The sequence below is a fragment of the Lynx canadensis genome, chromosome F1 (assembly GCF_007474595.2).
Source record: "Lynx canadensis isolate LIC74 chromosome F1, mLynCan4.pri.v2, whole genome shotgun sequence".
NCBI classification, from domain to species: Eukaryota; Metazoa; Chordata; class Mammalia; order Carnivora; family Felidae; genus Lynx; species Lynx canadensis.
In genome coordinates, this window is record NC_044319.2 from 22,432,675 (window position 1) to 22,459,009 (window position 26,335).

The 26,335-nt window shown below is 35.9% G+C and overlaps 1 protein-coding gene across 1 annotated transcript in view; it reads right to left on the minus strand.

Moving 5' to 3' along the window:
• The window catches only part of HMCN1 (hemicentin 1), a 463,190-nt gene that overhangs the window by 336,577 nt on the left and 100,278 nt on the right, over window positions 1–26,335 (minus strand). Inside the window, exons 2-4 of the mRNA XM_030302673.1 lie at window positions 25,383–25,453; window positions 8,255–8,413; window positions 6,400–6,522 (exon numbers count right to left, since the gene is read on the minus strand). Of these exons, the coding sequence (XP_030158533.1) occupies window positions 6,400–6,522; window positions 8,255–8,413; window positions 25,383–25,453 (353 nt within the window). The remainder of the gene's footprint in view (window positions 1–6,399; window positions 6,523–8,254; window positions 8,414–25,382; window positions 25,454–26,335) is intronic.

A 26,335-nucleotide genomic window follows, 5' to 3' on the forward strand; every position in this document is an offset into this window, starting at 1 on the left:
ATTTTTAAATACCGTTCACATGCTCAGAGGTCTGTAATAAATAATTTTTAAATAATAAACTAAGTATATTATGTTTTATTTTTTCTAAGCAAATAGAAACAAAAAGTACACATGACTTCGTATAGCCATATCAGTAATTTAATTAATTAATGACTCCTAGGTGCCTTGGAGGGATAAGGTAACAATGTGACAGGAGTATGAGAGGTTCCCCACACACATGCATGAGGATAACATGTCAATCTTAGCATAATAGAAAAAGAAAGTATTCTACTGGAACTAGGATAAATATTCCTTTTTGGTGTACTTTTGGATGTAAAGACCTCATATTATTTTAAAGTATGAGCTCTGAGTTCTCCACTTCATTTTCAACATTTAATTAGGTGAAGTCAAAGAATGAATAAGTGGAAACATTTATGCATTGTTTTCTAACATTTCCTGTAGTTTTCTAGAATGTTATAATTGTCTCTGATACATTTTCAAATTTCAGAGGAAACACCCGTTTCTACTTATTTTCAAGGTCAGCAGTAAGGTTATGTTTCTGAAATAACGTGTGGAGTGAAACTCAGAATAAGGGAAAATAAAATGGCAGATACCTCACTCCAGAGTATTAATTGTTCAAAACTCTGGGTTTCAGTCTCATCATTAAGCTTTATGCAGAAAGCTCTTGGTCTGAATTGTAGTCACAAGGGATCTTTGGCCAAAGTGGCAGGAAGGGGTTTCGCTGAATTCACACTCCAGCAAAGTTAAGTCTTTCTAATATCAGCATGAACCAATGAAAATAAGTATAAAACTAGCAAGAGAAATGTATCCAGTAATATCTCATCTATGAAGCTTTTTTGTTGCCAGGATGTTAGGATTTTTCATAGATTAGGCGTAAGACTGTCACTTCACATACTATCATCTGATTCAGTCGTTCTCCACTTTGGTATTTATACAAAAGAAATGAAAGCATATGTCCATGCAAACACTTGTACATGAACGTTTATACAGCTTCATTTGGAAATTTTTCCAAAGAAGACATATAGATGGCCAACAGGTACATGAAAAAGTCTCAACATCACAAATCATTAGGGAAATGCAAATCAAAACCACAATGAGTTACCACTCCATAGCACTCAGAATGGCTAGTACCCAAAAGACAAGAAATAACAAGGGTTGGCAAGGAGAAAAAAGAACCATCATGCACTGTTGGTAGGAATGTAAATTGGTGTAGGCACTGTGGAAAACAATATGGGTGTTCCTCAAAAAGTTAAAAATAGAAACACCATATAGTCCAGTAATCCCACTACTGGACCCAAAGAAAATGAAAACACTAACTCAAATAAACCCCTATGTTTATTGAAGCATTATTTACAATAGCCAAGATAAGGAAACAACCCAAGTGTCCATCAATAGATGAATAGATAAAGAAGATTTGACACACATATACACACATTTGCACGCATGTGCATGCACACACACACTGGAATACTACTGAGCCATAAAAAAAGAATGATGTCTTGTCATTTGCAACAACATAGATGGACCTTGCGGGTATGTTAAGTGAAAGAAGGCATTCGCTTATATGTAAAATCTAAAAAGCAAAACCAATGAACAAACAGGCAAAAACAGACTTAAACACAGACAGCAAACTGGTAGTTGCCAAATGGGAGGTGGGTAGGGGAGTAAGTGAAACAGATAAAGGGACTTAAGAAGCAAAAGCTTCCAGTTATAAAATAAATAAGTCACAGAGATTAAAAGTACAACATAGGGAATATAGCCAATAATATGGTAATAATGCTGTATGGTTATAGATGACCACACTTACCGTGGTGAGTCATGAATAATGCATAGAATTTTCCAACCACTATATTATACACCTGAAACTAATATAACATTGTGTGCTACTTTTACATAAAGAAATGCATCCTCCGATTAAAAAAAAAAAAGTGGAAATCACAGGCAGGGACTTATGGTGGTCAAGGGTATCATCTGAGGAGAAAGACTAAGTATGTCCCCTAAGTTCAATTTAACCTTGAGCAAGATGCTCTGCTTCCCTATGCTTCAGTTCCCTCATTTATGCATTGAGGTTTATGATCATGCTGTCTTGCTTATATGGTAAAGATTAAATGAAATAAAATTAAACTCTTATTGAATGGCCATATCAAGCTCTCGATCATCTAAATTGATACTATTATTATTTTCTTAGCCTGAGAAAAGGAAAGAATCATGGGAGCCTTTCATGTCTAATAGAGAATGAGGAAAAGAGTCTGCCCGTTCTAAACAGAGCGGCACAGGAGTCTCTCCCAAAGAAAGCACTAAGTGCTGGAAGGACCGCTGGAATTAATACATCTTATACCAAAGACCTGCATGTTACATGATAAGATAGTCGTTAAGATTTACTGAGAGACTTCCAAATATCATCATTTATGTCCTTCAAAAAATATAAATTAGTTGACAATGATTCCTTTATTTAATAAAACTCCCTCTGATATAATACAGCCAGCATTACTTTCAAGTAGGGAGTTACACCAATCCATAGGGCCAGGATGTCCAGGTGGAAGGTTTTTTGTAGGAGGATAGGGAGAGACAGGAGGAGAGTGTTTGGAGACGTGAACTGGGAGAGGTAGGGAAAAAGAATGGGGAAATTCAGAACAAGTAAATCATCCAATTAACAATGGATCTTTCGCATTAGCTTCTTTGATGCAAGCATATAACATCTGTGGGTAACTTTGAGATTTCAAACTTGGACGTTTCTTATACCTAAGGAAGCATTAATTATATCCATTGATAATAACCCAGTTTACAAAGAAATGGACGAGTAACACTGTTTAGTTCCTTTTTCAACTTCAAAGGTGAATTAAGTACATCCTTGAGATGTGTCTTAACTTGTGTTTCCAAAATGTAATACCGTACAATGATTTATAGACTGATGCTTGGCAAATAATTTCTTCACTTTGGTTTCTTTTATGTTAAATAAAGATGAAAGATACTCTACTTAATTATTATTTTAAAAAAAGAGGAAGAAAGAGGAAACTTCAAGTTATCTCAAGAGAAAGTTGATACAAAAAATATCCCACTAGGTTAGGAAATTGATGAACTAGAGGGGATAAAGCATAATATTTCACAATTTTCATTAGAAATAAGAGATGAAAATCGCTTTTGAGTAAAATGTAAGGACCAAGCACACGTGTGGCCCTCCTGCAGTTCTCACGTATGTTAAATGTGCAGCTATCACTATATCATCAATTTTTCCCAGAGTTGTTTATGTTTATACAATAGGAGAATTTGGAGCAATGAGAAAAGAAAAATGGCTAAATTACATGCTAAAAATTCTGCAAATCCAATTTTAACTCTGTCACTCTGCTTTTTGTTAACAAAATCTTCTACCTTGGTGGCTTTCTTTAAGGAAAGCATTGGTGTATACAGTTTCCAGTAACCCCTTCACAGTATCTTTCCTCACACAGGAAATAAAAAAAAAAAAAAAAAAAAAAAAAAAAAAAAAAAAAACATCTCTCCAGCCTTTTCCCATTTGAGTAAATGTATTTCCTAGCAACAGCTAGCCATCTGGTTTCTAAAAAACATAGGGGCACAATTTCTCCACTTTGAAAGCAAAATAACATTGTGAGGATTATAAAAATACTAGTTAACATTTATTGGGCACTTACCCTGTACCAGAACTTGTTTGAAACATTTTACACGCATTATCTTATTTAATCTTATAATAACTTCCGAAAATGGAGAAGTCTATTCTCCCTGTTTTACAAATTACAAATTTACAAATTCTCCCTGTTTAGTGGAGTTTAAAGAGACCATGTCATGAAGGAATAGAGAATTCTTTTCATTTGGGATACATTTATCTTTAGGTAACTGAATACTTGCTTCCAATTGGCTTAAGCAAAAGGGTCATTTCCTTAACTCTGGAGGCTTAGCAGTATGATGGGATTGAGTGTTGACTTAACCCACAGGCTTTGGATTTTCTTAGCTTTTTACTCTCCCTTACATTTGTTTAATTCTCAGAATTATATGAAGATGCCTGCATCAGGTCTGGGATTCACATCCATACAGGATAATACCTAGAAGAGAATTTTTTCAAGATGACTCCAGTTAAATTCCTCTTGAGTCTCAAGTGGCCCAAAGTAGATGAGATGATCTTTCTTGAACCAGATGGTGAGGGGGTTGGGATTCCCATGATGGACAGCTAAATTAAGGCTCACCCTGTTTGCTTCAAACTTCAATTTATAAAAATGGACAATTTTAGCAATGCTTCTCTTTAGTCCTATTCTGCCTAAGCTAAATTTCAAGGTCAAAATATCAGCGGGTTAAATTTCTGTTATATATCTGTATCTATAATTTTTGGCAATTTATATCAAGTTTTTATAAATTGTTATTCTTGTAAATTACTTGGTAATTGTCATAATTGTTAAAAATTATTAGGACTACAAAAATTATGCATCACACCATTTATTTAGTAACTAAAGTGTGTATCTTTGTAGGGCTTATTTTTTCCATTTAAGACAACAATAATATTTTCAATTTTGTGTTAGTCCATTTTCCCTGGGTATGTGGATATAAATGGGAGTTACATTTATGAGAATCACCATGCTATTTTCTAGCTCTGGGACCCAACTCCTAATAAAGTCCTATGGTTCTCCCTAAAAGTTCATCCAATTTGTTTTGGGAAGCTCCAAGTTGTGCCTGACTACTAACAGGGTTGAACAACTGTTCTTTCAAATGCCCGAGGTGCCAGCCATGTCTCTTCTCGCCTATTCTCTTCTCTAGTACTTTCTTCCAGAACCACCATGTCCACTGGGAATGGCATCTTCTGCCCCATTTTTCTGCAGAAGACACTGTCCCTTTTAATCTGGAACTTCACAACACCCAAAGCAGGTGGTGTCCTCACTGATGCAAGAGAAAGCAGTACTCTCCTTACTTATACCCTCTACTTTGTGCTGATGATATTGACTGTACCCCAGAATGTTATACAATTCCAGATTAAAAACAACTACAAGAGGGCTTTCCTTCATTAAGGTCAAACATAGCCGATGGGATGGGACAAGAAATCCAGGTCCTGGGGGCGCGTGGGTGGCTCAGTTGGTTAAGTGGCCGACTTCGGTTCAGGTCAGGATCTCACAGTTTGTGAGTTGGAGCCCTGGGTCAGGTGGGCTCTGTGCTGACTGCTCGGAGCCTGGAGCCTGCTTCGGATTCTGTGTGTCCCTCTCTCTCTGACCCTTCCCCACTCACACTCTGTGTGTGTCTCTTTCTCAAAAATAAATAAACATTAAAAAAAAATTAAAGAAACCCAGGTCCTGTGAAAGTCTTGTACTCTTCCCCAATTCTTTTCTTCCTAGGTTCCCAAATTCTCATGCAAATGTTCATACAAATAACTGCTAAAGGATTCCCCTGTAGTTGTCAGACCCTGCCCAGGCATTTCAGAATCTCCATCATGGACACAATATGGACTCAAGCCATAACCTTCTTAAGGCTGTTTCTTCCAACAAAAGACTTTTTACTAAAATAACCTTCCAAGTTTGTATATCATATGCTGATAAAAATATTTTTGCTAGATATTATTCTAGAAATTTGCAATGTCCTATTATTTCCACCATGATGTAATAAGAATTCTTTAGGTATAAGAAGAATTACTGAACCATTTCATTCAAGACTCAAAGGAATCTGTTATGAAATTAATAGAACTTGTTTGGATAACAGTAACCACATCAATCAGATGTGAATTGTGCCTACATAAAACTTTATCTTAGCACTGGCATGCTCCTAGAAACTTAAATGGAAGATAGATAGATAAATAAATAAATTAATTAATTAATTCTTACCATAGTGAGGCCACAACAAGGTAACAGAAAGGAGAAAGAATTGTGACAGACGTATCTCAAGCGCTTTTTTAGAAAATACCAAGATTTTCTTAGTATGTAAGTTATAGATTTTATTACCATAAAAAATTTTAGTTAACTACATAAGTTACTTACTTATAGTTTTTTTTACTTTTAATCTTAGAGATTAACATAATTTGAATTTTGCTCAATAACTTTTTCATATTCGACTTCAGTAAACCATCACACCTTATTTTACCAATTATTCAAAAGCTGTGCATCAGAAATACAAATTGACTTTACTAAACAAGATCTACAAAACTTTTCAATTCCTGTTGAATAAATTTTAAATACATTTATGCTTAAATCTAAATAATACATCAGTATAGAATACAATGTATAAACTAATACTATACAAATCTATGCTTCTCCACATTGGTTTAATACTTTTATTGACCTGTGGACTAGGGCAGGGAACAAAAATCTCTTTGCAAACTGTTTTTGAAATCATATCTGTCACAATTAGGTCAGCCTAACTAATTATGGTAATGTAGTTAATAATAAAGCAGACCCACTTGATTAAACTGACCTCATTAACTTGTTTTTTGTCCAGATGGAACACTTGACCAGAACTTGTAGAGGCAATTTCTTCATAGACTTTATATCCAATATGGTCCCTGTCATCACAGTCTCCAGTGAGCACAAATACAACCTATAATTTTTTTAAAAAAAGAAGACAGTTTAAAGGGTTTTCATAAATCAACATGTATTTATTGACTACCTATTATGTGTTAACATATTACTATTAAACTGGAATACATATATATTATATATACATCTTACATATATAATATACATATACATATACATACATATGTCTATAATACCATACGTGTATAATTAATATATAATATATAATATATATATTCCACTCTATATGCATTTTGAAAAAGTGTTTGAAGTCCCTCTTACTTAAGAGGTGGAGCTTAATTTGTCATCTCCAAATCAAAGCGTGGACATGTGATTTGCTTTGGGCAGCAGCCCAAGGCAAAAGGGACATTCTATCAGTTCTGAGCCTACATGCAAGAGGCCTTGTATATTTCCCCTTGGTCTCTGGTGCTTCTGCCCTGGCCATGAAAAGAACATGCCTAAACAAGCCTACTGGTCTCAAAAAAAAAAAAAAAAGTGAGAAACCCGTGAGACAGAGCCAAGTCACCCCAAAGATCAGCCTAGATAAGTTAAACCCAAACTATCCCCAGACACACAAGTGAGCAAGCCTTGCCTAGACCAATGGAGCCCTGCAAATATGTTTTAAGCCACTGAGAGTAGAACAGTTTGTTACACAGGAATAGCTAACTGATACAATGAGTAAGTCTGACTCAGACAAGATTCCACATAGGAGGTGATATTTGAGACACAGGCCTTCTTTGTAGGTCTATGCTCTTGTCAATTCTAGGGATAAAATAGAAAGAAGAACTTTCGGGATGCCTGGGTGGCTCAATTGGTTGAGTGTCCAACTTCCGCTCAGGTCATGATCTCACAGTCTGTGGGTTCGAGCCCTACGTCAGGCTCTGTGCTGATGGCTCAGAGCCTGGAGCCTGCTTGGGATTCTGTGTCTCCCTCTCTCTCTGCCCCTCCCCTACTGGCTCTCTCTCTCTCTCTGTCTTTCAAAAGTAAATAAAAACATTAAAAAAAAAAAAGAAAGAACTTTCATTAATCCCCCATCATTTCCTCTCTATATTAAAAAATAAGGTATTAATATGCACAAATACTACATATCCACTTATGTTTAAATTAAATGGCACATGTATATTAGAGAACATATATACAGATCAATAGTTGTAATTATTGATTTTTGCCACACAAAGTATAGACAAAGAGGAGAGGCAACCTCTCATGTGCCATACAGGTATATACCTTGTTTTATTGCACTTTGCTTTATTGTACTTCACAGATACTGTGGTTTTTTTTGTTTGTTTATTTGTTTTTTACAAATTGGAGGTTTGTGGCAACCCCGCATTGAGCAAATCTATCAGCACGACTTTTCCAATGGCATTTGCTTGCTTCATGTCTCTGTGTCACATTCTGGTAATTCTCACAGTATTTCAAACTTTTTCATTATTAGTATGTTTGCTATGGTGATTTGTGATCAGTGAGTATGACTTGCTCAGATGATGGTTAGCACTGTCTGGTAATGAAGCATTTTTAAATTAAAGTATATATATTGTTTTTCTAGACATGATAATATTTCACACTTAAGAGAGTAGACTACAATGTAAACAAAACTTTTATGTACACTGGGAAGCTAAAAAATTCATTTGACTTTATTGTGATATCTGCTTTATTGTGGTAGTCAGAACTGAACCCACAATATCTCCAAGGTATGCCTGAATTCCTTCCAGCTGTATTCAGATTGAAAATTTGGGGGGCTGATTCCTACTCACTTGTGACTGTTTCTGTTGGATAAGCTGTAGCACCTCATGAGTGAGCCGATAATCCTTGGACCGTGCATCAGTGAAAACATAGATGAAAGACCCCGGAAGAGAAATTTCCAAGGCAATTTTTATAGCTCCAATACTCATTTCTGGACAATCACCACCACCCTGTTGAGGAGCAGAGAAAAAAGTGCAATTATTTAACAACAAAAAAAGAAAATATTCTAGTTACGATAAGTTGCTCTAGAAGCTCCAGAACTGAACAAGTTCTCTTCACACTTATTTTCTATCAGTTTGCCACTGTATTAATTACTTTAGTTGCCAGGAGATGGAAAAGATACAGAGTTATGTAGAGATAGAAAAAAAACCTGTATTTATGGATAAATTAAAAACTCACCCAAAATACACAAAATAATAGAAATTGTCATATACTTTTTATCTAATTAAATGTTGACTCACTTTCTCATTCCCTTACATGACTATTTCACGACATGCCTCTTTTCTTATCCCTCATTTGATGACCTTGTTTCTACTGTACTGGGAAAAGATTAGCAATCAGAAGAGAACTTTCATGAACTCCCACCATGGTGTCTATGAACCTACCTGTAATAGCAGCCACCCGCCTTGCCTTCACGGTGAAGGAATCATCTAGACATAGCTAAGGCTAACTACTCACGTGTGCCTAATCAAAGACATAGCTCCTGTGTGCCCCCTCTCTGGCTGTCCCTTCTCTCTACTCCACTGCCAAAAATTCCTCCTTTACTGGATCATTCCCACCAGCAAACAAACACACTGGTATATCTCCCATATACCATATATATAACCATATACCATATATATATACACCATATATAGAACTCCCATTTGAGTTTTTGCTCAAATGTTACCTTTCAGAGTAACCATCCATGTCCACCTTATATTAAATACACCCTTTGTCACCCTTTTCACTCTGCTTCATTTTTCCTACGAACACATGATCTCTGTTTTATTTTCTACTTGCATAGGCTCCATATATTTTCCTAAACAAAAATAGTCCTCATCCTAAGAAGAATTCTTGTCACATTTATTTCATTCAAAATTATAGGGGTTTATAGATAAAACTAAGTATGCTGTATTTACAGTTTTATATATTTTACATTTATGATTATTATCCTTATGTTCCATGTTATCAATGTTCTTCAAAATCACAGGTTTTGGGGGCACCTGGGTGGCTCAGTTGGTTAAGCATCTAACTTTGGCTCAGCTCATGATCTCGCAGTTTGTGAGATCGAGCCCTGCATCAGGCTCTGTGCTGAGAGCTCGGAGCCTGGAGTTTGCTTCAGATTCTGTGTCTCCCGCTCGTTCTGCCCCTCACCCGCCCACGATCTGTCTCTCTCTCCCAAAATAAACATTAAAAAAAGTTTAAAAACTATCACAGGCTTAAATGATTGCATAATATTCCATTATGTCTACATCCCATAATTTCTCTACTGTTGAAAATTAATGCTCTTCCAAATTTTCCTATACTATAAATTTAGAAATACAAATCTATTTTATTTTATGTATATATATAAAATGTCTGATTACTTCCTTAGCATAGATGTCAATAACTACAGGGCCAAGGGAATGGACTTTCAACCAATATGTTTTGAGCAACCAATAAACTGCTTAACACCCCACTAGGATTTAAACATAGAAAGATGAATAATGAGGTAAAGTATCTTGTCCTTAAGGAACTCGTAGTCTAGAAAGGATAAATAAAAAACAAGACAATTTAGGGTTATAGGGGGGTGCCTTATGGTTCTACAGTCCACCAGAATACAGTAAGAGTTCTTTCTTAAAAAGAAATTAATTACTTAATGAAAGTGATATGGTTTTTTCTTTAAACTCTGGAGATTCTACTTGATTCTCTTATTGGGGCTTTTCCCAGGCTCCAAACAGTCTTAGACTGTGATACAATATCCTGAGAACCATAGTTCTAATCAGGGTCAAAAGAGCCAGGCTTCGAACTATTTACACTGCAGCTTGGACAAACCAGAGAATCTTTTCTTGCTTAGAATCCCACTCAAAACTTACAGACTGTGAGTACCATTATATTAAATGAGTTGGAACAGAGCCCCAACTATTATAAAATGATTCTAAAATTAAAACACTCATCAAATATGTCATAATGGTAGGGGGTTGAAAGCTGTGATAACCTGATCTTAACTTAGGAGAAGAAGTCGGCTATAGACTCCCAGAAATTTTACTCAGTTAATAGTCCTTTCTATTTTTGCAGGACTTATCAGCTGTGCATTATCACTTATGTGCATTTTCATGGCATTTAGTTTAGCAGATAATACTGTTCTTAAAAACTTGTACACTTGTATCTTCAGACTGTACTTATCTCCCAGATTCCAACTTTACATCTTCAACCACTTATTAAACATCTACTCCTAGATGTTCTATGGGTCTTCACATTTCCGTGTGTCTAAAGTAGAACTCATTGTATTTTCCCTAATTATGTCTTCCCTATTTTTGTTAATCAAACCACCTGCCTCCATATTCAGGTTCAAACCTGAGTCATCTGGACTCCTCCCTCTTCCTTCACTTAATCAGTAGTCAAACCATTTTCCTTCTACTTCCATCATGAATTCGTCCCCTCCCTTCCTCTTTACTTCCTACAATTCACTCTTCTTATCATTGATTTTGTTACTCGTATAGCCTCCAATCTAATCTTCTGCTCTGCCTGCCACCAAACTTTATTTTGCCTGCAGTAAAGAGCTATCTTTATCATGTTCCAACTTAAAATCCTTCACTACTTGGGGTGCCTGGATGGCTCACTCGGTTGAGTGTCTGACTTCAGCTCAGGTCATGATCTCACAGTTCGTGGGTTGCAGCTTCATGTCAGGCTCTGTGCTGACAACTCAGAGCCTGGAGCCTGCTTCGGATTCTGTGTCTCCCTCGCTCTCTGCTCCCCGCCACTAGTGCTCTCTCTCTCTGTCTCTCAAAAATAAATGAACGTTAAAAAAAAAAATCCTTCACTACTTGTGTTGGATCAAATTCTCTTTCTGGTTTCCTATCTCTCCTCCTGCCCCTCTTCATAAATCGCTTCCTTTAAGCTAGGACTACTTCCTCTTCTTTAAATATGCCTCTCGCTTCACACTGTAATGCCGTCAGTGCTTTCATTCATCTTTCTGTTGTTCCATCTCCACTATTAACACTCCTCAAATACACTTCTTCACTCTCCAGATGTACTTTGATATGCTTTACATTTCAATGATATAGCATATTTTCCTCTGCATAAGAGGCGGGAGGATTATCATCTGCAATAAATGTCCTTAAATGAGCATTTGTTGCTAGGAAAGTGTGGAATAGCTTCTGGGGACATTAATAACTTTAATATATTGCATAGGAATAATTTTTACTCGAAGCCAACTTTGCAAATCCATAACTGCTGGATGGACTGCTCAAAAAACTAGATTCATATTGAATTTTCAAAACTTAAACAAAAACATTCCTCAACTGTGCTTGACATCATGCACCTGAGTGTGAATCACAATATAAAAATTACCCATTCCACAAGCATTTGTTGAATGGCCAAGTACACAATACACTAGCTCCGTGGTAGTATAATTCTAAGGAAAGATTATCTCTTGCTAATTAATATCACCTAATATCAAGGGATTAGAAGAAATCCTCTATGAACCAAAAGTCAGAACAGCTAAGAAATCTCCAGGGATGCATACTAGGAATGACAGAAATGATAAATCTTGTCCAGTCAGTAAAGGACAATCTTTGAGCCACTTGACTTGTATTCAAATTTACTCTAAGAGGACCCAGGGATGCCTTAGTTCATCCTACAACATTACCCAGGAGTAGACTCTAGAGATCATTAGAATCCTTGGAAGTTACTCTAAATGAATTCATCTCATTGAGATCTCTCTAGTATGAGATTCATACTAAAACTTGAATGTAGCCCTAAAAAAACACATGTGTTGAGGTGGAACCTCTAAGCCTTTAATTATTGTTTTTTACCCTATAAATTTGAATAGAGGAGTTTAAAACCACATCTTAATAAAACCTATATGGTCAACAACATTTTCTGTTATTGGAACACCTTATTCTCCTGAAAAAAAAAAAGCCCCTCTGTGAAACACTGAACTTCATATATAGTAAGTTTAATATTGGTTAATACCCAAAGGAAAGAGTGTGATGAGTTCACACAACTATAACTCCACAGAGAATTTCACAAATATAATTGCAAATGAAAGGCATTCCTTTTATTTCTTGACTCTTTTATATCACACTCTCAAAACAAAGACTTTGACTTTTATGGACAAACTAATATAAAGTCTCCAAGCAGCCAGAAATTTGAGGAATGTCAAGTCTAGCAGAAACATTTTGACCTACGTATATCAGAAACCCATACTAGATGTACTTAATATCCCTTAGGAGTGATCTGTGTAGCTTAGTGGTTTTCCTGCTGTGGAAATCAGTGTATTCTTTACAATAAAAATAATTATGCTGCCCTGAATTTCACGTTTGCAGACATAGATTATATTATAATCATATTGATTCCATACCGATTAGAAATTGTTCTCAAGAATAAAACTCTTCTCTTACCAAAATAGTACAATATCTTAAAATTATTATCTTTCTGTCTTTACTAGATTAGTGGATAACTGAAAATTAAAAATAATTGTTAAATGATAATTTATATCTCAGTGAAACTATTTATCTATCTCATTATGGATGTAAGTTTTTAAAAAGAAAAATAAGTGTTTTTTTCCAAAGGAAAATTTCATATAATTTATATTAAAAACTCCCTATCTGATAGGGATCTGAGTTTGATTTTCTAATCATTTTAAATCATAAATAATCACTAAAATTATGCAGTAAAGGAATACTTTAGATATGTGCTGTCCAGTACAATGACCACTAACAAGCCTTGGGAGCTATTGAGCATCTGAAATAATGGCTCGTGAGGCTGAGGAATCAAATATTTTATTCTAATTAATTAAAATTTAAATTTAAAATACTAATTTTTCATATCGATGAAAAAATTGGATATACTGAGTTAAATAAATAGATTATAAAAATTAATTTAAACTGTTTTTAAAATTACACATGTGGCTCACATCCTATTTTTGTTGGACAGCACTGCTTTAGAATGATACTTGGTTTTGTTATGCAGGATTCATTATAAGGTTGTTGCTTTGCACTAAAAGTCTTCCACGAACTTTGCTTTCTGTCAGAAGTTATTAAAAACAAAATTTAAGTAATTTTAATTTACTAAGGCTCAGGAATCAAGTGACAATCTACTCCAAAAATCTATAAATTATTGACTTTGTTTAAGTATACATAAAGTTTATAAACAAAGTTTTTGCACATTGATATATATGAAGCTTATCTACAGGTTTGCTAATAATGTTTCTCAAATCATTATTTGATCTTCTGATTCTTAAACTCAGTTTTGGCAGAACAGGACTAAAGAGAACCATTGTCAAAATGTCCATGTTTATAAATAAACCTCACAACATCAGATACTTCAGGTTGATCTATATCAAACTCATGTACAGATTTTAGAATCAGGGGCAATGGGATTATTACTGAAACACTAAAAACAAACCATTTTACATTTTAGTTCCACACTTTAAAAAAGTAGTCCTTTAAAAAGTCTTAACATTTTATGTTTTGATATGAATACTGAATGGGAAAAAACAGTAAGATAATATCCCATAAAACATCTATAATGGAGACATTTAGAATTGATGAACTTGAATCTATGAAAAGCCTCATTAATTTAACTGACACTTTTACTGGTAGTAAGATACCTTGTATTGACTCAATGGATATCTACTCTAAGCCAAACACTAAGAGAGTACTGTCACATACACTATGGTATTTACTCTTTATCTCAATTGATGACGTAGGTATCATTTTTAGCACAATATATTGCCAGAGGACTGAATCTTTAAAATCTCTTCCTAAGGTCCCATGACTTTTAAGTGAAAGAACAGAGACTGGAATTCAATTCTGCCTGGCCTGAGCTTTCATGCAAACTCCAGTGAGGCATTTTATTACTTTCATCAACCTCTGTGACTGCAAGCAAGTAGCCTGTAAGAGAAAACTATAAAAGCGAAGGGGAAAAGATTCTCATTCTTCCAGATGCCCACAGAATATTGTACGTTCTTCTATTGTGGCATCTGCTGAGTTGGATTGTAATTTTTATGTTTCCTCCCACTATATCTTTATTCCTTGAAGAGCTTAGTAAGTGGTCCATTGTGGTTGGATGAATGAAGGGATAAATGAATGAATAGTGAGTATATGAATGAATGAGACTGTGCAAAACAATCTTGACACAATCTAGGCGTGCTTTCTGTGTTCAACCTGAGCTTTACTCAAGCCTAGCCCATCTCATTTCAAGTAATATAATTGCAGAGCTAGGTCTCCTGAAGTACAAGTGCTTATATATACATACTCTAAGTGGTATACAAAACTAACTCCTTCAAGCTCTCATATCTCTGTATCTCTCTGTCTCTCTGTCTCTCTCAATCATGGCATGGTGTCAGGTTTAATATTTAACAAAAGAAAACAAACATGGCAATGGAAATGTATCCCCTAAAACCACATAAACCTGCACACATACATGACAATGCAAACTGCTTTTGTTAACTGTGTTTTTATTTGAACTCTGAGATAGAACTTATCTGTATCAGTGGGCATATTCTTACTCAGTATTTTGATATTCATTTTATCTTCAGAATTCTACTGATAGCTACAACTTACTAAGTTGCCAAAGACACTTCAGATAGAAAAAAAATGTGTACTGGAAAAACAGAAGCATGTGACCCTTCATAGTAAATGTCGCTCCTGGAATTAAGGAAAAAAACTGTAACCTCAGAGTTACAGTGATAATTATGTTAAAAAATAAATTCCTAGAAAGCAAGATAAAATAGGAATAAACAGAAATCTTATCAGTCAAGGGAGTAATAAAATAGAGATTATCATGCTGTCTTTTCTAAATATAAGACAATGTGGGAGTGGCAATGAACTAAACTGAACCTTTAAACCCTGAGAAGAGTTGGAGAAAAATGAGGTCCCTGTCCAAACCCCAATGGGAAAGTGTTTGTCAAACAAGTGATCAGAGTACTGGAAATCTCAGAGCAGGCCCTCACCCATGCCTTATTATGTCTCTTCTAGTCAACCCAATTCAATTCTATTTTCTTCATCCAGTTTCACTGAAATGGTGCTTATACCAGTTGTTTTCCAGGTATGTCTAACTCTAAGCAATGAAAAAATAAAACTTTTTTGGTAGGCTCATGCCTAAGTCCAAAATAAGTATTATTGGCATTATAGTACTTGCCCTTATTCTAACACAACTACAACCTACTAAGCCTTGTTTCAAAGTCAGACTGTATTTTTCCTTCACACGGAATACTCACTGTTTGAAATGTCTTATTTCTGTAATTTTCCCTTTACCTATAAAATTCAGGAATGAAACTCAGTCTCAAGCTAAATGAGAGTTTACAACCCTCAGTTCTTCTTAAAACACAGTTATGTGATTCTATGAGCAAGAAACAAAAGGCACATGTGGAAACCATTACATTGCATTGAACCTAACATAAAATTTCATTCAAGCAAGTATAAAATAAATTAGAATGACTACAGAACCCTAATGCATCAGTGACATTTGGTCTTCATCACTTGTAGAAACTATGGCGGGGATGTACTGAAAGATAATTGCAGTATTTCAGAGCCCAAACTTCAAATCTCTATAATCAAAATAAAAGTCCAGGCAGTCCACCATGCTGCCCTGAGTTTAGAGAAGGTGGAATCCAAATCAAGGCATCAAAAAACTGTTGACCTTTCTTTCAGATGCATTAAAAGTTAACAATTACAACCATTTCCTGCCTTTCAGGTTATTACCTGCCAGTAGTAACTCTTCAGCAATTGATCTTTCAGTTTGTTGGAACTACCTTCCTGTTTGCCCTAGGAGGAGATTCAGTTCACTTCAGTTTAAATAAAGGATACACTATGTACCGTGCATTCAATATCTTCATTAATAAATCAGAAATTGATACACCTTCATACTACTTAAGAGAATTCCTTCCCGGGGCACCTGGGTGGCTCAGTCAGTTGAGCCTCTGACTTCAGCTCAGGTCATGACCTCATGGCTCATGAGTTCCAGCTCCACGTCGGGCTCTGTGCTCACAGCTCAGAACCTGGAGCCTGCTTCAGATTCTGTGTCTCCCTCTCTCTCTCTGCCCTTCCCCTGCTTGCACCCTGTCTCTCTCTCTCTCTCTCAAAAATAATAAATAAACATTAAAAAATTTTTTTAAATAAAAAAAGAGAATTCCTTCCCTTGCCCATCAAGGATTCCATACCTTTTTATTTTCTTTTCCCACAAAATTAAGACATTATCCTGATCCCTAGTTGGGATTCCTGATCTCTCCTACTATATGGCCTTGTTTGCCCAGAGAGAATGAGCCAGAAGAGGGCAGGGTTCTGGGTCTAAGGTGGCCCTTGCAGCCAGTCATTATCTGTCTATTCAAGGATTAGGCAGGCTTTCTTTCTACCTGTTTTCCCTGGGTTATGACCCTTCTCTGTCTTTACTTAGCACTCTTCAGATTCAGCCTGCCCACTAAAATCTCTGTCTTCCTTTCTACTCCAACACTCACATATGGATCTTATATGCTTCCCAGCACATTTGGTATTATCTTGGTTATTGGATAGTTAATGGAGATTGTAATGTGATTGTGTAATGTGTGTTTTATTTTATGCGTAAAAATATATTTATACTGCTTATGTTACTTTAGGTCTTGGCAAAAAGATTATCAACACAATGCATTTTTTACTAATAAAATCATTATAATTTACGAACATTATAATATATAGGGAAGTTTGAGACAGACAAATTGTATGGGCTATTTTAGAGCTAGCAGTCATTAAACAAAACTGGTGAACTAAGATCTAGATCATCTCACAGGAGGAGATTCCATATATATAAACAGACCAGATAAATGAGGACTTTCAAAAATCAACATGAATATAGAAGTATGAGACCTGGTTTAAAGTTTATATGAAAAAATCTGAGGGACTTAGCTGGTAACTGCACCTGAATTCAATAATCTGATACCATCGCCAAAGAAATCTTATATTGGCCTCAAACATGAAAGAGCTTCCCAGACATAGCTCCAGAGGAGGACCCCAGGTATCATCTGGTGATGAAGATCAGTGCTATTAAATCTCTAACTGGTGTTAGTTCATTTCTAATGTATTGATAGGTTTCTGGAAGGGATTCAGACATCTGATGGGGTAATTGGACAAATAATAGTCAAAGTGAGTACTCATACCAAGATTCCACAATTCTTCTTGACATTTTTTCAAGGCCTAAGAATAAAGACAGCTTCTTAAGAACTGCTCTTGATCTGAATTGAGAAAAAAACTCTACATTCATTTTGCTCAAAGTGAGGTTGATAGTTTTCTCTAGGAAATCTGGCTTTAGGTCAAGAAACATTCTCCCCAGGAAAACACTTTGACCTCCATCCTTACCATCACCTAAAAATGGACAAAATCAGATGCAGTACTTATTATGGGGAATAGGGTAATCCTTTGGTTACATAAGTAGCATGTATGGGGTGAATCCAGGCATCATGGGTCAGTGATGCCATTCTGTGACATGTAACTGTAATATTTACTCTGCAATGACTCGTGTATTTACCTTTTGGAACCTTCCCATGCATGCACCCTTTGAAAAGAAAATCAAAATTTTATAATCATAATCCATACCTACGTCATTATGTCTATATTCTGCTTTGAAAAAGTAATCCAATAGTCAGAATACTCTTCTATACTCTCTGTCCTTTGAAGTGCTCATAAAAGATCATTAAGAAATCATCTAGCTATTTGCTTCTGGATAGGGTACCAAGGTGGATAGTTAGAAAAGAGCCAAGCATTCCCACTCAGTACCCTCCATTCTCTTCCTTCCCTGAGGATTAAGAATTACTTGTCCCTCAGAGAATTCATATGGTCTAGCAGGGAACTCTAGCAGCACGTGAAAGTTGTAGTAGATGTTTCATTCAAGCCCCAAGAAGTTTCAACTCTAACAATGAAAATAATCAAAACATCACCTACAAATACAACTAGGTTGTGTGGTAGTATGGACACTATCAATCTCTTAAAAGGCATCTTTTCCTCGTGTCTCTCCAACGTGTTTGTGAGGGCATACTTAAATAAGTTTACCACAGTAAGTAGTGAGAACACATACTGAGCAAAAAGAGCAATTTTGTTTATAATTAACTTTGTCATTTGCTGGTCAGTAATTTCGGGTCAGCCAACTACGCAAACTGATGAGAGGTAGCAGTGAAAGTCAAAATCTTAAAGGAATGAATTCATTTCATTGAGGACGAAACCAGCCCTAGGCCTACCATCGTCTTTAATTCTCTTCAGCACTATCTTGAAGTAAAATGCAAAACAAATGCTATAAACAAATGTTAACTTGATTGGACTAATAAGGTTACTTAAATCAGTATTTAGAAGGAAAGTAACAGAGTCATAAAGGATACTGTCTTAAGCATTAAATACCTCCCGTTATGTGACCAGCTTTGCTATTTGCCAGTTTGGTGACCTGATTGTTACCTACTATCTCAAAGCTTGAGTATCCTCCTTTGTAAAAGGCAATATTAATATTTGTGTGGGTCTGAATTGAGAGAAACACTTGCAAAATCACAAGGCACATATTCCACAATTGCTGCTCGTTTACGGTATAAATGTTTGGTGATTATTTCCCTTAAAAAAACCTTCAGGGTACTGGAGGTAGTAACACAATAGAAGTAATAATAGCTAACATTTATCAAGCCTTCACTTTGGGCCAGACACTGGTTCTATTATTCTTGAAGCTTTTACATGTATTATGAGTTACATGTGTTGGACTCATCTCATCTTACCTAAATTAAACACATGCCATTCTTCCTGTAAAAGTGAATACACACACACACACACACACACACGCATTTGTACAAAAGAATACTTAAATAGAAATAAAAGCTGCTGTCTTCAGTTGAATCATGTCCAATACCAAAAATGGAAATCACATCTCCCATAGTCTATATCTACACTGACATAAAATTCCTTCTTGTTATTTTTATCTAGTCATGTCTTTTTTTGTTTTTCTTAATTTCTTTGTCACATATTAGTTTGATTTTTAAAATTCATTAAGAAAACTTTCCTATAAATTGAGAAATAAAGAGCATACTTTTACATAGTAGCATGATTTAGAATATCAGAAATTAGAGGCACCTAGGAGGTTAGGTGTACGACTCTTGATTTTGGCTCAGGTCATGCTCTCAGAGTTCATGAGTTCAGGCCCCATGTTGGGCTCTGTACTGACAGCGCAGAGCCTGCTTGGGATTCTCAGTCTCCCTCTCTCTCAACCCCACCCCATTTGCATTCTTTCTCTCTTTCAAAAAAAAATTAAAATATATATATATACAATACCAGAAATTAGATAAAGTGTATACCAAATTGTCATCATAAATTTCTCTTCTATACTCAGCACTATCTTGTCTTCTTCTTTTTAATAGTCTTGGCCTATCTAGTGATGATTTTTCATACTCTCCTTTGGCAGTTAATTCTAACATCAATTGTTTTTACATGATAGCAAAACATTTGTCGCCTTAACCTTAGCCTGCTGCATTTTGTCTATTTACCCTTCTATTCCTGTTAAAGAATTATAATAATTGGACCTTAACCTCATCTTCTTCATAACTCCATCCTGTTCCTATGTGACAATGCTGTTCTACATATTTTTACTCTTATTCCTGCTTTTTGGGGGGGGTCAATTTTGCTAAAAGACTTCACAAAGGAAAATTAAATTATGTGTGAGGATTTTCAGTTTTAGGGACCAACTATCTATATGAAAAAATTGTAATTCCATTATTGTAAAAATACCTTCCTTCTTTTTTTACATTTCAAGTGTCTGACTAATTGCTTTTTGTTCTTTAGAACATTTGAATAAAAGGCTTGAAAGCATATTACTGCCAACACCATTTTTTGATTTCTAAAAATCAAAAGCTTTCTAGTTTCTTTTTTTTAATGTTTACTTATTTTTTGAGAGAGAGAGAGAGAGCACAAGCAAGGGATAGATAGAGAGAGAGAGACAAAGGATCTGAAACTGGCTCCATGCTGATACCAGAGAACCTGAGGTGGGGCTCAAACCTATGACCAGGAGATCATGACCTGAGCCAAAGTCAGATGTTTAACCAACTGAGCCACGTAGGCACCCCAGCTTTCCAGTTCCTTATAAAGACTGTGACCTGAGACAAGACTTGGCACTGCATATTTACAGAGATACTAGGTCTCAAAGCTCTGTGGTTTGAATACCATTTATTATCATTTGTCTTCCGTTCTTTTTCCCAGAGAGAAAGCTCAGATGCTTTCCAAGTTGCTCCCATGTATTCCAGATGAAAGATGATAAAGGAAAATAAAATTAATGTTATAAATGTAATGATTTAAGGTGACTGATTTTTTTCTAAGTTTTTCTTGGAAAATTTTAAACTATGTTACAAGTTATCCATATCTCTGTAAAAAAATAGCTAAGCTTAGTGTAATCTTAATGAACAATTATTTAATTTACTTCAAACTAAATTTACTTTTCTTCTTTTCAAAACTATTACAAATGTAAGAAAATTATTAACTTAAAAAAATTTGTTTAGGGGCTCCTGGGAGGCTCAGTCAGTTGAGAATCTGGACTTCGGCTCAGGTCATGATCTCATGTTTTATGGGTTTGAGACCCACATTAGCCTCTGTGCTGACAGTTCAGAGTCTGGAGCCTGCTTCGGATTCTGTGTCTCCCTTTCTCTCTGCCCCTCCCCCGCTCGCGCATTGTCTCTTTCTCTCTCAAAAATAAACAAACATTAAAAAAAATTTTTTTAATTTGTTTAAATCTAAGTAAGCTTTAATAGGACAGCAATTCTTGTTGCTCATGATAACAGTGATTTGCAAGGAGTCACCAAAAATGGTAGAAGGGGAACAGAAGAGGAGTCTGGAAATTATATACAAAACAAAATTTAGTATTTTATACTAAAATTTTATGAAATATGTGAAATTTAGTTTCTAGGCTGATTTATGAAATAATAAAATATTCTTTAAGCAAACACTGAGGAGAAAGAATATATTCTTTAGATTAGGTGTTAAGTGATGATGTAGCCTAGAGCTTTTTCATATTTATGAAATATTTTCATAAATATGAAAGGTTTTTCATATTTATGTTGAATGAAGGGAAAAAGTAAACATTTGATTTCTTATCCAACTGGTTGTTCTACTTAAGCATCCTTTTGGATCCCAAGACAATGCAAAAATAAAACCCATAAGATGTAGCCAGTCCAGAGAAAACCTCCAGAGAAATGTACACCCGCTTTCATTCCAGGAGAAAAGAAAAGAAAGATAGAATATAACCCCACGGACTGCCTGTAACAGTCTCAAGTCCAAAAGGTGATGCAGGAGGGCTCTGGGAAGGGAATCAATGGAATATGAGTCAGGAATTATGATCCTTTGCCCTGGAGACAAATTGAGCACAGAGGATAAGCACACTCCTTGAAGATTCCTCAGAACAAAAGAAAGGGAGAGGCAGGAAATCAGGAAGTGCCAGTGCCAGGTCTCATTGAGAATGTAGGGATTTTCATTCTAGCCAGATATTCAAGAATACAGCTCAGCTGTATTTTTGCAGAGAAAAAAGAAATGAATACAGTAAATCCTTTCTTAACGTTCTATCAGCTAGAAATCTCCATTACTTGGCCCTTCTGAATCTCTGTGTAATGCAAGCTGATAATTAGGTTTTTAAGTTATCTTTTGCCCCATCAAAGCTTAAATTATATTTGATATAGTTTTACTGCTAAATATATATTTTTAAAAGAGGCTACCCTGATATAATCCCTATTTAAGTCCACTTTCATGCAGATACTGGTTCATCCCACAGGTGGATCAGAGGCTCAATGAGAGGTACAAGGCCCTTGCTCTTAGTAGCTCATGGTAGACTAAGGCAACATAAAAATTTTAACAAACAGGGGAACACAATTTCTAATTCCCATGGTCCATGTACAGGCTAGAAATTTTTATGTAAATATTTTTTTCAAAGGATCTGGACATCCAAAGTGGCAAAGAATTTGCTATATTGAAGAGCAGAAAAGTAAATTCTAAGTAAGTATGAAGATAATGACTGGAAAAGAATGACAGTGTAAGAAAAAGGAAATGAGGGATTTTTAGTGGGAAAGACCATCAGAATAAATTTAGTAAAAGAGAAAACTAGCCAAGGGATAAATATATAAATCCATTTAGGTACTTATGAAATATGATTTATTTTAGTATATGATTAAAAATTATAGAGACAGGCACAATAAAATAATCATGATTGAATACATATTTGGAATGCCAAACTTTGGCTTTTTCACCCTATGCCCCAATTATGCTCATACAATACACAGTTGCAAATCAAATCATTCACCCAACAGTGAAACCAAAGTATTAAAACTCCAAACTGTAATTTGGACTGTGTTGATTTGTACACAACGGTATATTCATTCATTCTTCCTTTCTTTCATCAAAAAGTGAGCATGTTCAAAATGCCATACATTTTTCTAAGGTAATGATGAGCTAAATCAGACATGATTCTTCAGTGTGAAATCCCCACTACTTTGTGATGGAGAAAAGCAGTAATATATGGCCAAACCTTAAGGACAGGGAGGATCTCTGAGGAAGTGGTGTTCAAGATTAGACTTGAATCCTGAATACAAGATTTTAAACTAGGTTAAGGGAGCATGGAGGTGAGGGCAGGATGAAGGACAGGAAATTCCTGTGCAAGGAAAAGAGCATGTGCGAAAATGCCACTGGGAGATGAGTGGAGGATAAAGATTTGCAGAGAGTCTATGCAAGGCCCCTAAGACAGAGCACAGAGCCCAAAGGAGAGAGTGGTTCTACACAGGGCTGACAGAGAGACAGGTCTCAGGTCACTCAAAATCTTAGGTAGAATTTAATGAGGTGGGGGTATGGGATGACTGCAGAGGGTATTAGGGGAAATGTTCAGAGATGTATTTTGAGATTATTTTGTTTGTAGAATGGAGAATAGTCTGGCAAATAAAAGCAAGAGCAAATGCAGGAAAATCACTTAGAAACTTTTTTTGCATTTGCTTAGACTAAAGATATAGTAATTAGGATTAGGGTAGTACCAATAGAAATAGTGAGAAATCAATAGACATAAAAAATATTTAGAAAGTTAAAAACCACGACTTGATGGTTTGGATGTTGGGGGAAAAATCATCATATTAAAGATGATTCACAGTTTTTGGTAGTATAACCAGAATATTGTGGTCAACATTCACAAAGACAAAAAATAGAGGACAAAGAACAAGAATTTAGGACCAAGTGTAGAGCAATGGAAAGGGCACATTTGTGAGTTTCATTGTAGAGGCCCATTGTGACATCTAGGGGACTGACATAAGGGTCTGTATGTCAGAGGAGAAGTCTTAGGGGCCATTTGTTTGCCTATGTTTGAAACAGTAAGTGAGGTCACTTGCTCAGGGCAGATCGCTCACTGAAACAACCAGTAGTAAAAGGGTGAGGGGATGGAGGTTTAAACAGAGTAGACAAGATCTGTAATTATCATTGGGACAAATGAGAAATTTAATCAACCAGAAAAACATCGTAAGATCATGGGAGTACTGACAGTCCAGTGTTGTGTATCCACAATGGAATCAACCTGCTCTGTTGTAAGACTTTAACAGCACTTCGCCCTGGTGGACAGGCATGAATAATGCAGATAATTGGAGTTATTGAGGAATAAGGTTTTGCCTTTTGAAGAAAAAAGCAATGGACAAGGAAGAAAAAGAGGTGTTTTTGAAATGATAGGACTCTGAGCTCAACTGGAGGAAAGTAAAAAAAGGAGAGATCTGATGGCCTGGGAGACAGGCTAGGGGTTAATGAGGGTGAAGGAGGAGTTGTAAACAGTTGTGCCAACAAGCTTGGTGGACAGATGGTTGCTGCTGGAGGTTAAGATGCTTGAACTAGTGCTTTGAGAGGTAGAAAGGATTATTGATGATAAGGTCCTGAGGGAGTGGAAGACTGAGATGGAGTAAAGAACAGGTTATTGCAGATGACTAGCAGGTCAAGGAACTGAGGGGAGAAGGCTCTGACAGGTCTTTCCCATAAATGCTGAAGTCCCTGGAATGATGGCAGCCCTGAAGGGGAAACATAGCCAATGATCTAGGTACCAGTAGCTTAGATGAATGGTGGGGAGTGGTCAAAAGGTCTGGAAATGACTACAGCAAAGACCATCCATGGAGAAGAGTATAGTGAAGCAGCCTCAAAGAGCAAGTTTTTTTTTGTTTTCATGAATGGATTTAGCAATAATGATCTCAAAGCAGCCCTGAGGGGAAAGTACATACTAACCCTATCTCCAAGTCCTGTTGTCAGAATATCAGCTAAAGCAATGTTATTCTTCTTCTCTAATCACCTAATTATACTTACTGTCAAAAATTTTATACAGTTGACTTAGACCAGAGAACATCAAAATTATTTTTAATTATACCATTTCTGTTGTGGGGGAAGAATTAACTGTTGTTTATGATTCTCAGTGAAGGGACTCACCTAGAGCAGGCTTCAGTAAACTTTGTTGTAGAGGGTCATGGAGTAAATATCTTAGGGTATGTGGGCCAGTCTGTCAAAGCTACTTAATTCTGCTATTGTTGTATGAAAGCAGCCATAGATAATGTATAAATGAAGGTGAACTCAATCTGCCCCATTTACATATCTATTGTTCAATTCATTCAGAACTCAAGTGAGGAAAGGAAGTGGAATTAAAAACTAATAATTATTTCTGGAACACGTGGGTGATTCAGTCAGTTAAGCATCAGACTTCAGCTGAGGACATGATCTCATGGTTCATGAGTTCGAGAACCGCATCAGGTTCTCCCCTTCCAGTTAGTAGCCCGCTTCAGATCCTCTGTCTCCCTCTCTCTCTACTTCCTCCCCTGCTCACTCCCTCTCTCTCAAAAGTAAATAAACATTAAAAAAAATTTTAACCCAAAATTATTTCTTTCAGGTTTAAAAATAAGGGAAATCAGACAAAAATTCATGATTTTCCTTTCCCCTGAAACAAATAAAATTGAAAGCAAGCACTTACCTGAACATACAATTCTCTGAGTTCATATTGAAATTTCTTGGGATCTGTGGTAATTGTCACTGGGCCAATTTCTATGAGGATAAAAATGACATAGATAAGTAAATTGTAATCAATAGCATTAAAGAGTTTATCATGTTTGCAAATGTCTTTTCATTGTACACTACATGGTTATTTATTAGTAAGAGATATATAGCCAGCAAAACAACAGACTGTTTCTCAGTTTATAGCTACCAAAGAATAACTTAAAACTTGCTGGAAATTATGTATATTCAGAGTGACTTTTTAGCCTTGGGAAATGCAAAGGGGCAGTCAAAAATGTTGTAAGACCAAGAGCCAGGAGACCCCAGGTTCAGTCCCTTTTTACTCCCATCAGTCAATGAATATTTATTGAACACCTACTTCATTGCTGAACTCTAAATTAATTACCCATCCATCCTATAATTCTGTTTTCTCAACTATAAATTGTAAATTTGTTTGCAACTTTTCTGTAAGTCCAAATTAGTTAAAAATAAGAAGTTTAATATTAAACAACAATAAAAATGACCTTCAATGCCACAGAGTTTTCAAGAACTTGCAGAAGCATTGATATGAAAACATTAAAAGTCGAAGAAATAGTCCCCATCACTTCCTTCCCTGGGCTGGGGCTGCTGTCCATCACTATCACCATTTGCCTGAGCCAGCTCTGACCACTTTGTGGTCACTGCCACCCTCACAACTACCCTGATATATTGCACAAACCACTATTCCAAATGGGAACAAGTGGGCCACTGCATTCCTTTGAAAACCAGGACCTACGGTAGGTGAAAAGAAAGGGCCCAGACACCAGGGGTGGTTAATTTGGCAATATTTTTTTTTTGTAGGATGCAGCATGTCTATAGTAAACATCTTCATCCACAAAGACAATTTTCTTAAAAATAACAGTCAACCTTTAAAAGAGAAAGTGGATGGGGCAC